At 38.2% G+C, this 16454-nt stretch overlaps 5 protein-coding genes across 7 annotated transcripts; 3 read left to right on the top strand and 2 right to left on the bottom strand.

The window, feature by feature from the left end:
* The first annotated feature begins 337 nt into the window (after positions 1-337).
* Positions 338-1995, top strand: LOC111499598 (histone H4). 3 transcript variants are annotated; one of them, XR_002720975.1, is made up of 3 exons: positions 338-710; positions 1614-1719; positions 1841-1852. XR_002720975.1 is itself a non-coding variant. In XM_023151194.1 (2 exons), exons 1-2 carry the CDS (start codon positions 404-406, stop codon positions 1616-1618), a joined length of 312 nt encoding a protein of 103 aa, XP_023006962.1. In that variant the 5' UTR covers positions 338-403; the 3' UTR covers positions 1619-1995. The 3 variants fall into 3 exon arrangements, 1 of the variants encoding a protein (XP_023006962.1); XR_002720974.1 differs by having other exon boundaries at positions 1614-1724; XM_023151194.1 differs by having other exon boundaries at positions 1614-1995.
* Positions 1996-4158: 2163 nt separating this feature from the next.
* Positions 4159-4695, top strand: LOC111499601 (histone H4). The gene has a single exon (XM_023151198.1). It carries the CDS (start codon positions 4216-4218, stop codon positions 4525-4527), a length of 312 nt encoding a protein of 103 aa, XP_023006966.1. The 5' UTR covers positions 4159-4215; the 3' UTR covers positions 4528-4695.
* A 2576-nt stretch (positions 4696-7271) lies between these two features.
* Positions 7272-7881, top strand: LOC111499600 (histone H4). The gene has a single exon (XM_023151196.1). The coding sequence runs from the start codon at positions 7335-7337 to the stop codon at positions 7644-7646; it is 312 nt and encodes a 103-aa protein (XP_023006964.1). The 5' UTR covers positions 7272-7334; the 3' UTR covers positions 7647-7881.
* Positions 7882-7941: 60 nt separating this feature from the next.
* LOC111499595 (18.1 kDa class I heat shock protein-like) lies at positions 7942-8596 on the bottom strand. Its single transcript, XM_023151191.1, has one exon. It carries the CDS (start codon positions 8515-8517, stop codon positions 8056-8058), a length of 462 nt encoding a protein of 153 aa, XP_023006959.1. The 5' UTR covers positions 8518-8596; the 3' UTR covers positions 7942-8055.
* Positions 8597-10091: 1495 nt separating this feature from the next.
* Positions 10092-12367, bottom strand: LOC111499593 (THO complex subunit 4A-like). Its single transcript, XM_023151187.1, has 6 exons — positions 12063-12367; positions 11830-11976; positions 11673-11741; positions 11399-11583; positions 10293-10808; positions 10092-10198 (listed from the first exon to the last, which is right to left on the bottom strand). The coding sequence occupies exons 1-5, from the start codon at positions 12219-12221 to the stop codon at positions 10652-10654; spliced, it is 717 nt and encodes a 238-aa protein (XP_023006955.1). The 5' UTR covers positions 12222-12367; the 3' UTR covers positions 10092-10198; positions 10293-10651.
* Between the last annotated feature and the right edge of the window lie 4087 nt (positions 12368-16454).

The raw sequence follows: 16454 nt of genomic DNA, 5'->3' as shown, positions 1-16454 counted from the left end.
ATTTGACGCTAAAGATTTTGTTTTGTTTAAAGAAATATATTAATTAATTAAATATTCCATCTCTAATTACGTAAATAATATTGAATATTTGCATTATATTTATATTTCTTACTTATATATCGTTTTACATATTTTGTTTCCTGATAAAATTAATTTTTTGGGCGGTTCAGAAATTTCCCACTGCCCGCCAATCTTGATCCGCATAGGTTTCACGCGGATCGCTCTTTTTTCAGCCGTCGATTTCACAAAGAATCCAACGGGTGACGCGATTCTTTTCCGAATTTGAAAGCCAGTCCAGAATTGCGCTTTCATATTATAAATACCCTAAACCAAATTTTCGTAGTTAAACTCAGAATTTCGAGTCTAGTCTCTTACTGTTAGTTCTCCTTAATCGTTCGTGAAAATGTCTGGACGCGGTAAGGGAGGCAAGGGCTTGGGGAAGGGAGGAGCAAAGCGTCACAGGAAGGTTTTGAGAGACAACATTCAGGGAATCACCAAGCCTGCTATTCGCCGTTTGGCTCGTAGAGGTGGCGTTAAGCGTATCAGTGGATTGATCTATGAAGAAACCAGAGGTGTTTTGAAGATCTTCCTTGAGAATGTGATTCGTGATGCTGTTACCTACACTGAGCATGCGAGGAGGAAGACTGTGACTGCTATGGATGTGGTTTATGCCTTGAAAAGGCAGGGGAGGACTTTGTATGGTTTCGGAGGTTAGGTTATGGCTTGATTTTAAGAATGATTGTATAGTATGTCTCAGAAATGCTAGTTATCTTTGTTTCTGCGAGTTGTTTTGCATTGGAGAAGACACTGGTTTATTTTCAAATTATGCTTCTTATTTACTAATCGTTTGTCTCACTCCTTCCTCTGTTTATCTGATTCGTCAACCAGAAAATTGAATCTGTAATCTGATCTTAAACGTCTGATCTTTTACAAGAAACTACAGATCGGTCTCGCCATCACACGTTTAATGTTTCCTTTTCAATCGATAAACTTAAGGCATTATGGCGTTAAATATAATTGATGAAATTCGAATTGTTGAACGAATGAACCAGCTACATCACGAATTTTTTGCAATGAGCCAATACGGATTGTTTGAACGTGTATCTTCCAAATGTAAGAGATTCTTGATAATTGCAATGTATGCCAATACGGAAATTCAAGAATAATTGTAGCCCCATATATTTATGGAGTTGTGAAAATACGATATTATTTAATCATGTTTGATATGAACTAAGATGACCCCGAACCGTTGTTTGGATTCATGTGAAGTTCATCGGATTGAATTGCTCTATTACCACCAGATGACTCTTCCACCTTGACTCTCTAGTTGGATCAACTTTATATGCTCTAGGAATCTGCATGTGAACCTCCTGGAAAAAAACATCTCTTACAGAACTTTGTTGGCATCAAGAAGAAACAATTTTTAGTTTCTTTGCTTCTGGCTGGTATGGATTTCAGGCATTATGCAATTCTTAGTTTAGAATTTGAAAAACTCTTCTGTTCATATCCAGTGATAGATGTACTTCATAAATTTGCTTATTTCATCACTGTTGAAGCATTTATTTTGCTTTTGATCATGTGGGTATGTAGTAATTTAGTTAACGATTTTGCAGGTTGACAAGCCTATGGAGTTCCGGTTACTATTCTTATGAAGCGTTTTGGAACACTCCTTTTTTATAGATCTGTTCGATCCAGAATCTAGCAGCAACTTTGTTCAAAGTGATGTTAAGCCATTGTCTCTTTCAAATGGTGCTGTATGTGTAAGAGCAGCGTACAGATGTTCAAATTTTCTCAACTGGAGTCGCTTCTTCTAGTTCAAGGTCGGGTATGACTCCTGAAGTTGATGTTTGTTGTGTATATATATTAAGTTGCTTCGTGGGTGCTTCTTGCTGCAAATCAATTTGAAAGAATGTTATTCAGGATCCAATTCTCTTAACCACCGTAGAAATGCTTTGTTGCAGTTTGATAATTCATATTTTTCTTGCTTCAACTCGAATATACGGTTAGGAATCACAACTCTCTACAATAGTATGATATGGTTCATTTTGAGCATAGCTTTGTCGAAGAGGCCTCATACCAATGGAGATAGTATTCCTTGCTTATAAACCCATGATCATTCCCTAAATTAGCCAATGTGGGACTCACTCCCAATAATCCTCAACCATCCTCCCCTCGAACAAAGTTCACTATAAGCTTCCCTTGAGGCTTATGGAGCTCTCACATAGCCTCCCCTTAATCGAGGCTCGACTCCTTTCTTTGGAGCTCTCGAACAAAGTACACTCTTTGTTCGACACTTTAGTCACTTTTGACTACATCTTCGAAGCTCACAATTCTTTTTTTGATATTTGAGGATTCTATTGACATGACTAAGTTTAGGGCATGACTCTGATACCATGTTAAGAATCACGACTCTCCACAATGGTATGATATTATCCACTTTGAAATAGCTCTCGTGACTTTGCTTTGGGCTTCCCCAAAAAGCCTCATACTAATGAAGATAATATTTCTCACTTATAAATCCATGATCATTCCCCTAAATTAGCTAAGTTGGGACTCACTCCCAATAATCCTAACATAGGCTAGAGATTTGTTATAACTCAGAAAGTTCGGAAAGTCTACTATAACATTTTTGTAAGTGAGACCTGAAGGCTTTGCAGGTTTTTTGCTATCCAGCATTGAAGTGGGTATAGAGGTGGGATTCTCTCAAGCGGTCAAGGGCATGCGTGCAGGTCTGTGATCTTTGACTTCTTCATTTATTGCCATCATTTGTTCCTGATTTTCATCTCAACTTAGTCCAGTTTAGTTTTTGTTAGAGACCATATCCAGATCCAATCCTCAATTGGACAAGGTTCAGAAAAGGACTTAAACCATCCGGGGACGGGCACAAACAAGCCTGCCCAAAACGGAACCGCTGGAGATACTCATTTAAAATCTGACTTGGATAACTTTCACTGTCAACTAAAGTACTGCCAAAGTACTGCCAGTATGCGGGCTCTTCCGATAATAACCTCTTTCCTTATCTTATAAGAGGAGGTTATTATTAGTATTATCAGGTCTGCAAATATTCCAGATTTATCCATCTTGAAATTAGTTGAAATGTGGAAGTGGAGATTTATGCCAGTTTGCATGAAATACAAAACTAGAATCTGCTGCTTCTTAACTCAAATCAAGTTTGGAAACCTCTCCCTAATAGACATGTATTAAAACTGTGAGGCTAACGGCGATTTGTAACGGGCTAAAGTGGACAATATTTAATAGACTTTGACTGTTACAAATAGTATTAGACCGTGTGCTAGTAAGGATGTTGAGCTCTCAAGAGGGTGGCCACATTGGTTAGAGAGAAAAACAAAATATTTATTATAAGGGTGTGGAAACTTCTTCCTAACAGACACGTTTTAAAACTATGAAGGCTGATGACAATACATAAGAGTCTAATCGAACAATATTTATTAACTATGAAGGCTGATGACAATACATAAAGGGTCTAATCGAACCATATTTATTAGCAGTGGGCTTGAACTGTTACATGCATAATTCTGTTAAGCACAAATAGTCATATTGGTTCATGGGTAGCGGATGTGATTCCTGTTAATTTTTCTAAATGGTGTATCAATATCAATACCATACAAATGTAGCATAAAGTCTCCCTTAAACCTTTATTATTTAAAAATTTAAAATTAAAAAGTAGAAATTATTAAAGACAATGTAAAAGACCACAAATTTTTTATTAAAAAATAATTTTGAAATATTTATAAAAATTAAATAATCCTACTCACTTAAAACTAAAATTAGTGGAGTTAATTGTAGTAGTTATGCTAATATTTGATTTAAATTGATTATTTATTTTTTACGATTAAAAATATAATGGTGCCACAAATTAATTTAATGTAATTGTAAATTGAAATTCGATTTTTACCAAAATTTGTGCCTTCCCGCTGCCCGGATCAAGGAATTTCCCGTTGCCCGCCAACATTAAAAAGAATAAAACACAAATTTACATTTCCAAAGCCCAATCCCGAGAGGTTTCACGCGGATCGATCTTCACAACCGTCGATCTACAAAAGATCCAACGGGCGAAAGTATTCCCAGCTTAGCTCTAAAATTTGGCCTCGAATTTGCACTTCCATAAATACCCGGAATCGGTACCATTCATACATCATATTCAAAACCTCTAACCAACTCGATTCTGTTCGTTCTCCAAAGTTCTCTGTGAAAATGTCTGGACGAGGAAAGGGAGGCAAGGGATTGGGAAAGGGAGGAGCAAAGCGTCACAGGAAGGTTTTGAGAGATAATATCCAGGGCATTACTAAGCCTGCAATTCGCCGTTTGGCTCGTAGAGGAGGCGTTAAGCGTATCAGTGGATTGATCTATGAAGAAACCAGAGGTGTTTTGAAGATCTTCTTGGAGAATGTGATTCGCGATGCTGTGACCTACACCGAGCACGCCAGGAGGAAGACGGTGACCGCCATGGATGTGGTTTATGCCTTGAAAAGGCAAGGAAGGACTTTATATGGTTTTGGAGGTTAGATTTAGGGTTTAATTTGTAGAATGACTGTCGATCATTTCTTTTGATCTAGTATCTCGTAGGCGCATTTATAGGTTTTTCTGTAATTTAATTCCTCATTAGTCGGGAAGCAATGAAATGTTTACTCTATTGAAGAGATGTTCTATAAAATTTCGAGTTGGCTTCATCCATTTCCTCGTTTAATTGACATTTAGCTAATTTCTTCGAATTAACTCTGAAGTTTACGATCCAACTTTCTTGAATTTCGTGGAATGCTCGTATCCGTATGCGAATTCCAGATATTCATCACATGCTATCAGTTTCGTCATTAATTTTAACTATTAGTTTATGTGAAAGTTGAATATCTTTTGAAGCATTGGTTGAATGGAACATCTATTCGTCTGATTCAATGTTGTAAGTTTCAAATTTCCTCATCCTTTCTCTGAATGATTGTTTTTAGACTCAGAACCTGAAACTTGTAACCAGTTCATGTTTATGAAACATTCATAGAAAATCAAGAAAAGCAGTTTAGGTGAAAAGCCATATTAGGGTGCTTGCCGTCTTCAAAGCTCTCCCGGGACTGTCTTTTTCGTTGTTTGAGGATGATAACTTCTAGTAAAGCTGCCCTGCATGCTGCTGTGCTTTTCATGGAGATGTTTGAAAGCTCAGTTACCAGGTAACTTCTATATATTTATGTACGGACGGATTTCATTGTTATTTTGCTGTTTGTTTCTATGGTGCGTTTGCATAGTCTCCTTATTTGTGAAATCCTGAAAGATTCTGATTTTGTTTCTTCTTCTCTAGCTTTTTTCAGTCAAGTGTTCATGACCCGTTAAGTTTAGCTTCCGCTATGGTGTGTCATATGCTGCCTGTAAATCAAAACAACGATTTTAATTCAAGTTTACATGCCTAATTGAAATGCCTGTCTGATTTTCCTTCTTCTTCAATGAACATTGTTCACAGCTTCAATGATTGATTGGCACCAGCTTTAAGTCACCGATAAGGAACATAATTGAGAGATTGTTTTTTTTATTTGTGTATTTGACTCTTTCCACCTTTCTTTTCGAGTATTTCCTCTAAGGTTTTGTAATGCTCTGGTAGTGAGAGGTTCCCACATCGTTATAACCCCTCTCCAACTGATGTGGGATCTCACAATTCACCACCTTCTTTAGGGTCAATGTCTTCACTAGTATACCGCCCAACCTGATGTCTGACTCTAATACTATTTATAATAGTCCAAGCTCACTGCTATTCTCTTTGAGTTTTTCTTTTTAAGCTTCTAGTCAAAGTTTTAGAACAGGTTTGCCAGAGAGAGGTTTTCACGCCCTTATGAGGAATGCTTTGTTTTACTCTCCAATCGTTGTGGGATCTTACATCACACGCATCTTTTCTTTTTTTTCAGTAAATTTTTGCTATATTGTATACTGGGAATAGATATGAATATTCATGATTCAAACCCTTTTCAGGTTCTTTATAACTACTCAAAATCCAGCTAGCTTACCTTCTTAGGGTTGTAAATTTGAGGCAATTTTCTCCCAGTTCTCACCGTCCTGTTATCCTTTTTCTGTCTTGTTTTCAAAGTCAAAACACTTCAACCCCACTACTATGCATCCTGGCTTACTTGACTCTGGCTTACGCCCTTCAACCCTTTGGCATGACCGAGGAACCATAAGGATTCCCATTGTTCTCCTACGCAAGGATTAGGTCGATAAGCAGATTGTTATACCGAATATTCATAAGTGAATGTGATTGGCAAGTCACAACTCGAAGTCGAAATTGAGTATGAAATAACAACGCTTGCAAGACTGGCGATAATTTTCATTCAAATGGCAGCTTCGATGGATACTCATTGATGGGGTGACCTGGACGAGCATCAAAGTGGATGAGTAGAGGGGCAACAGCACGCATGCAAATGGTAGCTTTTGGGAGTTCCTTCACTGAGTTTGGCCTACGACAAAGTGATATGAAGTGGACAAGCAACGACGGAGTAAGGTCAGGCAACAATAACGGGTGGGTAATGTAGTCAAGTGAACAACTGATGAAATCGTGTCGAGGAGGAAGAAGAAAAGAACAAATAAGAGAGGTGGTAACAGTTGGAGTGCATGGGGCAACATACTCGTGAGAGTGGTAGCGGAGCTCAACTATATTATAGTATATGTATATATATTTCTCTCGCTTGGCACCACAATTTCATAATGTGATTTGATATGATTGATGCGTATTTAGTTCATTAGTTCTTTCGAGATTGATGAAATGATTATGTTTCATAATGTGATTTGATATGATTGATGTGTACTTAGTTCATGCGTTCTTTCGAGATTGATGAAATGATTCATAAATTGAAAAAATGAAAGTGATAAAATGTTGTAGAAAATAATTTTGAAATTTTAATTAAAAATTCTAAACTAAAATTTACAATACTATAATTTGTAACAAAATAGTGTGACATATCATCAAATAATTGATGATAAATTAATTTAATTATTTCAGAGATCTCTCATTAATTTTTAAACAACTTTACAAAACCACCTTAGAATTATTTTGGTGTTTTAAAATTCACAACAAGAAAAGGCGCGCATAGGTTTTGGTTATTTCCCGGCAATTACAAATTTCTCTTCTACCCGCCAAAAATCACATTTCAAATTCCAAATCCGCGGAAGCTTCACGTGGATCGACCTTTCTAGCCGTCGATTAACAAACGATCCAACGAACAACATAATTCCGTGCTCAACTTGCACTCATATAAATACTCCCCACCTGTTCTTCTTCATTCATTACGATCAAATTCAAAATTGCCAATCAATCCTCGGTTCTTCAGTTCTCTCCGAAAATGTCTGGACGTGGTAAGGGAGGCAAGGGTTTGGGAAAGGGAGGAGCAAAGCGACACAGGAAGGTCTTGAGAGATAATATTCAGGGAATTACTAAGCCTGCAATTCGCCGTTTGGCTCGTAGAGGAGGCGTCAAGCGTATCAGTGGATTGATCTATGAAGAAACCAGAGGTGTTTTGAAGATCTTCTTGGAGAATGTGATTCGCGATGCTGTGACCTACACCGAGCATGCTAGGAGGAAGACGGTGACCGCCATGGATGTGGTTTATGCTTTGAAGAGGCAGGGAAGGACTCTGTACGGTTTTGGAGGCTAGGTTAATAGATCTTGGATATTGAACTGGTTTTCCTGTCTCTGTTGTTGCTATACATTTTGCCTACTTTGTTCTCTAATTTTCCGATAATGAAATGAAGAATTGTGCTTACAGTTTCCATAATCTTTTCTTATCTCTTTTGCAACATAGACCAATTTGTTCTGTCCTGAATCTGTAGGCTACTTGATTTAGAAATTTCCAGATACTGAGTTTCGAATGGAGGTAGAACTCTTATGAGGAGAGATTGTTGTGGATTGTTAGAGCTTTTATGAATTAGATATTCGTATACGACTAAATGTGAATTAACCGATACATTAATCAGTTCAAGTAAATTAGATATTCGTCTCTTATACATCAACGACTAAATGTGCAACACTGTGTTCAGTATTCGACCAGACCGACCTCTCTGTTCTTAAGACCTTCCAATGTCAATGGTCTTGATCTCCGGCTTCTTCACTTCCATCTTAGGCACCGTCACCGTCAGCACCCCATTCTCCATGCCCGCCTTCACCTCATCCACTTTTGCGTTCTCCGGCAGCCTGAATCTCCTCATGAACTTCCCACTGCTCCGTTCAATTCTATGCCATTTTTCGTTATTCTCCTCCTCTTCTTTCATTCTCTCTCCGCTGATCTGCAGAACACCGCCCTCTTCAACTTCGACTTTGACCTCCTCCTTTTTGATCCCGGGAAGATCCGCCTTGAAGATGTGGGCTTCTGGGGTCTCCTTCCAGTCGATGCGGGTGTTGGCGAAAGCAGAGGTCTCACCAGCAGCAGAGGAAGGCACATTGGCCAGTGAGCTTGAAAATGGGAAGCCTTCGAATGGGTCCCAAACGTTTAAGGAGAAGGGATCGAAAATGGTTGGAATCAGCGACATTGTTGTTGGTGAATTAGTAGATAGAATTGGTGAAACTGATATTTAAGATTGATAGAATTGGAGTTGTGTTTGCTTTGCTGTGGTTTGTCGATGCTCTTCCACCGCTGGGATGAAAGGCATTTAAATAGGAAGCAACAGAATATGGCAATGGTTTCGAGGGCTTTTCTAGTATCTTCTCTCCTCTTCCTTTCCTGGATTTTCTGTAAGCTTCTACCACCTTCTCCACGGATTTCGACCCAATCCATAGTTTTATTGGGCCTCAACTATGGGCTTCTTTGGACCAACTCTGCACACTAATTTCGATCCAGTCCAGACTATTATTGGGCCTCATCTATGGGCTTCTTTGGACCAACTCTGCCCACTAATTTCGGTCCAATCCATTCTTATTGGGCCTCAACTATGGGCTTCTTTGGACCAGGCCTAACACCACCGCCCGGCGCCAGCCAATTCGACCGATTCAGCGCCTTTCTTACTGGTTCAGCCCCAATACGAGTGGATCTGTTCAATTACCTTCCTGTTCGACTGATTTAAAGTATTTTTTTATTGAGTCGAAATCAAATAGACAAGTTGGAAGTTAGGCCATAGAAATGGCAAAATTGATTATCGCTGTCACCACCATGCAATCACATGTGCCTTCACACAAGTGGGGCTCTCGACAAGTTTCGCTGTTCTTAAGTAGATAAACCATTAATGGGCCCACATAATTACTATCCAATTTGATATTTTAATTAATAATTGGAACAAAACAAAACCCATCTCCAATAATATATAGAACACAATAAATGTCACAAGTGGTATACATCCTACGAAATTTGGAAAAAAATTAGAATGTCAAATGACTTCATTATAACCAGCTACCATAATGGAGGAGGAAATTAATGCCACAAACAACACCACTTAACATACCTCTAATATATCCATAAATCACACTACAAATTGTGAACCAACTAACAAATTACAGATATTAAGGCATCATCAATGCAGGCACAAGCTTGAGGTAAGACAATTCCTGTCAATCCATCAATAGGGAGCATGAAGAAGCTGAAATCCAAACTTTACAGCCGGCCACTTTTGGGTTCTAAATGCAGTGATGTTAAAAAATCCACTCAGGTACCAGTATCATCAATAAATAACACACCGCAAAACATTTCCACACGGCACGTTGGTTTTAACTTCAAAAAAAATAAATGAAAATATGGGTATTTAAATGATGCCAAGAGACGAAGTTTCTACCGCGCTCATTGATCATCCGCCAAAATCTCATAATGCCATCAATCAATCATCTAAGGAGAGAAGATCATATGCTAGCACTAGGCAGAAATTCAAGAAAGAAGAAAAAGAACAGAACTTGGAGCTGTCCTCAACAGTGATGGTACGGTACCTCAAATATGCCTGCCTGCTCTCATGTATTCACGGATCTGCGGATTGTCACCATGAGCACAGCAGTAGTATACCACCACTTTGCACGTGTTCGACCAACAATTACTTAAGATAAGGATATCACCTGTTAAGCAGGTCTTTTTACCATAAAATGCAGGCAGAATTCCGTAGTCCAAAAAGGCAACAAAATCATCTTGGTAGTTTCTTAGAATAATTTGACTCAGAGTAGGATCCCATAGCATGCTATGAAGTGTGTTCATCTTTTAGTGCCTACATATTAGTTTTGTGGAGTTGAAGTTCCCTGAAAAAACATTAAAAGGGAAATTGTAAATTTGTTAGATACAATGGAGAAAGAAAGATAATCAACTGACAAGAATATAGATGTAGATATCTACCTCAATAAGGAGCTGCAACTCATTTGTTGTGCAATCTGGGAGTGGTATTTTATCAAACCAACATCATCCACGCAGATGTGATCGGGCAAAGGGTGGGAAATAGATCCACTTTGATTCCCAACTCATTAAATGAAACAGAAAGGACTTAATGAATGAAAGCAGAGTACACACTGACTACTGTTCGTCAATTACATTACCATGCTGAAGTCATATGAAATCTAAATAAAAGAAAGCCCAAAAGCTGTAAGAAATTCAAACCAACTCTAAGGATAACCATAGCCCTTTTCTGCGAAGTCTAGACAATGGTTGTGATACAGAGAACAACTGAAGGTGACAGAACCAAATAATGTATGAATCCACTAATTTATCTGCATCGACTCAGCATGATACTTTTCCAAGTCGGCATCAAGATCTTCGGCAGATACTTTTTCACTTGGGCCTCTTCCCCGCCCACGCCCCCTTCCAGAACCACGACCACCACGTTGACGTGATGGCAGACCACCCCTACCTTGTTGCCTGTTTAACAGGAAAAAAAAATGTCAATTTGATGTAGAATGACTGAGAGCATGGTAGCCTTACTTATAAAATGAATGGCACCAAAGCCAAACAAACTCGCCTAAAAATAATAAGGAGATTCAGATACAAGTGCATACAATAGAAAATCGATGGCTCACATAAGTACATATATAGAAAAGGTTAAAAAAATTGATTCAAGTGAAAACCCACATGGAAAACTGTTCTGCAATAAAGTACCCGATAAATAAAATTATAATTCTAGACAATGAGTATTACAAGCATATCAAAACCTAAAATAAACATTAAGTTCACAAATCCAACAGATATAAGCAAACTGCAGTAAGAGTTCTTTATAAACAGAAACTAAAATCATTAATAAAAGGAAAATAAAACTCTAAGATTTATCGAGCTTATATATATACGTATAGGATTCCTAAAAATAAAAGTAGCTCTTATAGAAAATTAGCTGACATTCAAATACAAATTGAAATTCGAAATATGTTTCGAAAAAACAAGTTGCAGCCAATTGTTGCATCCAATTATAAACCTAACCAAGGATCAGAGCAGAAATATCGTATACTGATAAATACCTTCTAGGAACCCCATTAAAATTTTCGAAAGGGTTCACAGCAGCGGGAGGACCAACAGCATGAGTGGCAATATTAGTTCCAACGATCTCTATCTTCATCGGTTTTCCATCTAGCTGCACGTTGTTGTACTTCTTGACAGCCGCAGCAGCATCTCCTCGTCGTGAGAAAACTACTTCCGCCGTTCCCTATGGAAAAGAGAATTTCTAAACTTCGACCAAGATACAAAATTCACTAGAAGTCTAAACCCAGTATTGCGCCAAGCCTCGTAGAATACCTTGGATCTGCCACTTTTGTCATAATGGATACCGTAGCGTTTCATATCTCCGACCTCAGAAAAAAGTTCCTGCGAAAATCATCACTTTCAGCAAAAACAAAAACAAAAAAAGGAAACCTATACTATAATTTAACCTATCAGCAAGAAGTATAAATACCTTAATATCTTCGTTAGAGACACCATAATCTAAATTAGATATGTAGAGCTTAGTTCCAGTCTGAATGCTAGAGGCACGTCCAGCTTGCACGGGGAACCCCGCGCCCTGATCGACAAACATATCATGCTGCCAGGTCGTCTCCGGCGCCTAACACCAAAATCACAAATCAAAACTTCAACCCAGAATTCGAGAGAGGAAAACCGGCAGCAAGAAACTAATCCTCAAAGCTATACCTTGGGAGCGGAATAAGGTGTGCGATTAGCGGCGCGATTGGGGATTCGACGGACAGGACCCGGTCCGGACCCTCTACCGCGACCTCTAGAAATTCCGGATCTGGATTTTTTGTTGTTCTTTATGATATCATCGAGACTCATATCCAAAGGAGCGGCCATCTTCAAAGAGAAATTTAACAGAAACACTGAAGGAGCAGTCGAAAGAGGGAGTAAGAGAGAGGAGAAAATTAGGGTTTCGCAGTTTCGTCGAGAGTGAAGGGTTTGGGAGAAAATTGAGGGCTGATGCCGATTTTTTTCTGAAGATATAAAGACTTCAGAGGACCGCGTCGTGGTTTCTACGCGTAGTTTGCCCGCTACGACGCCGTATTGATTACCTCTTTTATTCAACTCACAACTAATAGATTTGTTCTGTGAACCTAACAAATAAAGATATGGACGGTACATTTCGAATTTAATTTTAATAACATATTATATTTGGAGAATATATTTTAAATATTAATATTTTTTTTTTATATTTTTTTTTGGAGTGGTCAGTAGTATATTTTATCTTAGGATTTGATAAGCAGTATATTTTATCTTATCTACCAGACTTAGTTAGTTATATATTTTCTCTCATTTTTAGGTATTAGTTGATAGTTTGTATCCTATTTAGATCGTTGTAAACATTAATAAAGATCGATCCCAATGGTCAAAGCCTAAATTAATAAAAATAACATTTAACTCTTCCAATTGGGCTCAAAATCATGGACCGGCCCATTTCCAATGGCCCATTAATCTCTCAAGGCCCATGGAAATTCCCTACACTTTTGCTTTGTAGCACATAATTTCTCCCCCTTTCCATCAAGAAAAACAAGCCAAACAAAAGGCTATGAGCAATTGTCATTATCTTCGATTGAATTAGAGAGATGCCCAAACATTCGCCAACGAGACAATGTAAACGTATTGGTATGAGACATTTTAAGATAGAGTTTACACTCAAGATAGATAATATAATACTATTGTGGTCTCTAACATAGTATCAAAATCATGCTCTTACTAAGTCGTGTCAATAGAATCTCATCCTAAAGTGTCGAATAAAAAAGTTGAGAGCTTCGAGGTGTAGTCAAACCCTTACTTAGTCATGTCAATAGAATCCAATTCTCAAGTGTCGAACAATCTAGACGTTGTGAGCATTAAGTCATTACTTAGCCATGTCAATAGAATCCAATCCTAAAGTATCGAGTAAAGAAGTTGCGAGTCTCAAATGTATAATCAAAATGACTCAAGTGTAGAACAAAATGTAAACATGAACAGACAATAGCATGCTATCGTGGAGGGTCGTGGTCTCGTGGTCTCTAAACCTGCAGAAACTGTTAAACACTGTCATAAGCCCTATTCTCTAGGACCAAGACCTATTCTCAAGACCTTTAGACTTGTTAGTTTATCTTTAGGTTTAGCAGAAGGCTATATAATGTCATTCTTTCTGCTGTTGAAAAATCAAGTTTTTGAGTGAAATATTGTATGTCTTGAGTGGTTTTGGTGTTGTGAGTACATTTGTTCCGCTTTCGGCTCTCAACAAGTGGTATCAGAGCCTTATTGTGGTATTTTAAGGTATTGTGAAAGCTTGGGCCTCATCGACCATTAGACGTGCTCACAATCGTGTTTATTCTCTTGAAATTCAATTTTCAAGAATTGTGTTTTTGAGTTTCATCCAGATTAATTATTGCAAATGGCAGAACCATCACAACGTGGATCGAAAGTGTGGAGTTCCAATCTCGAAGTAGAGAAATTTGATGGAACCAATAATTTTGGTGTTTGGCGAGGCGAAGTTAGCGATTTGCTGGTCATGCAAGACCTCGATGTTTCTCTCCAAAAGGAAATGCCTTAAGACATGACAGAAGCAGAATGGACGAAATTAAATCGATAATCCTGTGGAATTATTCGATCCTGTCTTGGCAAGGATCAGAAATATCCATTTATGAAGGTTACCATGGCGAAAGAATTATGGGACAAGCTTGAAGCGAAATATATGAAGAAGAGTGTGGAAAATAAACTCTATTTGAACAAGAAACTCTTCCGTTTTGACTACAAGGAAGGCATCTCAATGGCTGAGCATTTGGATGATTATAACAAAATCATCACTGATTTGCTCAATCTTGATGTTAAGATTGATGACGAGGATAAGGCGTTGTTGTTATTAAACTCTTTGCCGGAATCATACGAGTTTTTAGTAACGACCCTACTACATGGAATCACTAATATTGATTTTGAAGATGTTTCAAATGCATTAATAAACAATGAGATGCGGAAAAAGGAAAAGGAGACGTATCAAAGCTCTAGCTCAAATGTTCTCACTGCTCATGGAAGGACTTCTAATTGGAAAAAGAACGAATGTGGAGAGTCTCGATTAAAGTCGAGAGGTAGATCTGACAATTGGAGAAAACTTGATAAAAATGAGTGTGCATATTGTCGACAGAATGACCATTGAAAAAAGGATTGTTCGATCTTAAAAGAGAAGGGGTCGAAGTCCAATGTGGTTAGAGATGACGACACTGATACAGATGATGCCTTGACAATCTCCCTATCAGTCAGCCAAACCAGTGAATGGATTCTTGATTCTGGATGCTCCTATCATATGTGTCCCAACAAAGAGATGTTTTTGGACTTCAAAAAGTTCAATGGTGGAGTTGTCTATATGGGCAATGATAGTACTTGTAAGATAATGGGAATCGGCTCAGTACAAATCAAGATGTTTGATGGGGTTATACGAAAAATCAAAGAGGTGAGGTATGTCCCTGACTTGAAGAAAAATTTGATCTCACTTGGCATTTTGGATGCGAGTGGTTATCGCATCATTTTGGAAGGAGGGAATTTGAAAGTAGCTCATGGAGCTTTGGTGGCAATTACAAGAACTAGAAGAGGTAGCATATACTACCTCAACGGAACCACAATAATTGGGCATGCTGCTGTGGCAAGTTCGAAAGAACAAGACATATTGAAATTATGGCACATGCGACTCGGGCATGCTGGTGAGAAGGCGCTTCAGACACTGGTGAACCAAGTAGTCCTTAAGGGTGCCACAACTGGAAGAATTGATTTCTGTGAACATTGTATATTTGATAAACAAAAAAATGTGTTCTTGAAAATTGAATTTCAAGAGAATAAACACGATTGTGAGCACGTCTAATGGTCGATGAGGCCCAAGCTTTCACAATACCCCAAAATACCACAATAAGACTCTGATACCACTTGTTGAGAGCCGAAAGCGGAACAAATGTACTCACAACACCAAAATCACTCAACACATACAATATTGCACTCAAAAACTTGATTTTTAAACAGCAGAAAGAATGACATTATATAGCCTAATATTAGCAAGACCTTGAGAATAGGTCTTGGTCCTAGAGAATAGGGCTTATGACAGTGTTTAACAATCTCCACCTTGTCATAAGATCTCCAAGTTGATAGCGAATTTGGTTGTTACCACGTCAACACACTACTCCTTCCTTCCGACGTTGATGAGATCCAAACAATGACAGAACTTTTCACGAGCGATCACCTTTGTCAACATATCAGCAGGGTTATCAGCAGTTCCAATTTTTAGTAAACGAATATCCCCTTTGCTAATAATTTCTCGAATAAAGTGAAAACGGACGTCAATGTGTTTTGTACGAGCATGATGGACTTGATTTTTTGACAAGCAAATAGCGCTCTGGCTATCACAAATACATCTATATGTCCCTGCAAAATACCCAAGTCATTGATCAAACCATGCATCCAAATAGCTTCTTTAAAAGCTTCCGTTACTGCCATATACTCTGCTTCAGTGGTAGACAATGCAACAGTAGACTGCAATGTTGAACGCCAACAAACAGGTCCACCAGCCATAGTAAATAAATATCCCGTAGTAGATCGTCGCTTATCCAAATCACCAGCATAATAAGAATCCACAAAACCAGCTACACGATTGTCAAGATTAAACATTTCTTGTTTTTGAAATTTAATACCAACATCAATAGTGCCAAGAATGTACCTAAGAATCCATTTTACAATCTGCCAATGCTCTTTACCGGGATTATGCATATATGGACTCACCATGCTTACTGCGTGTGAAAGATTAGGTCGAGTACACACCATAGCATACATCAACGCACCAACAGCATTTGTATAAGGAATGTTCTCCATATACCTTTTGTCATCGTCAGAACTTGGACACATGGAAGCACTAAGCTTGAAATGAGGAGCAAGTGGAGTACTAACCGGTTTGGTTGAATCATTCAAACTAAATCTTGACAATACCTTGCGTAGACATTGAGACTGAGTCAACCAGACTGTATCTTTTTTTCGATCTCGCTCTATCTTTATTCCAAGTATTTTCTTTGCATTGCCTAAGTCTTTCATTTCAAATGTTTT

Source organism: Cucurbita maxima, unplaced genomic scaffold (genome assembly GCF_002738345.1).
Source record: "Cucurbita maxima cultivar Rimu unplaced genomic scaffold, Cmax_1.0 Cma_Scf00027, whole genome shotgun sequence".
Taxonomy (NCBI): domain Eukaryota; kingdom Viridiplantae; phylum Streptophyta; class Magnoliopsida; order Cucurbitales; family Cucurbitaceae; genus Cucurbita; species Cucurbita maxima.
This window is presented reverse-complemented; position numbering and strand designations above follow the sequence as displayed.

Bases quoted from the DNA above. Each gene is read 5' to 3' on its own strand.
- LOC111499598 (XM_023151194.1), top strand. From the start codon at position 404: ATGTCTGGACGCGGTAAGGGAGGCAAGGGCTTGGGGAAGGGAGGAGCA.
- LOC111499601 (XM_023151198.1), top strand. From the start codon at position 4,216: ATGTCTGGACGAGGAAAGGGAGGCAAGGGATTGGGAAAGGGAGGAGCA.
- LOC111499600 (XM_023151196.1), top strand. From the start codon at position 7,335: ATGTCTGGACGTGGTAAGGGAGGCAAGGGTTTGGGAAAGGGAGGAGCA.
- LOC111499595 (XM_023151191.1), bottom strand. From the start codon at position 8,517: ATGTCGCTGATTCCAACCATTTTCGATCCCTTCTCCTTAAACGTTTGG.
- LOC111499593 (XM_023151187.1), bottom strand. From the start codon at position 12,221: ATGGCCGCTCCTTTGGATATGAGTCTCGATGATATCATAAAGAACAAC. The intron at 11,584-11,672 runs GTATTCTACGAG...TCTTTTCCATAG, and splicing joins ACAAAAGTGGCAGATCCAAG to GGAACGGCGGAAGTAGTTTT. The intron at 10,809-11,398 runs GTATTTATCAGT...CCTGTTAAACAG, and splicing joins TTTAATGGGGTTCCTAGAAG to GCAACAAGGTAGGGGTGGTC.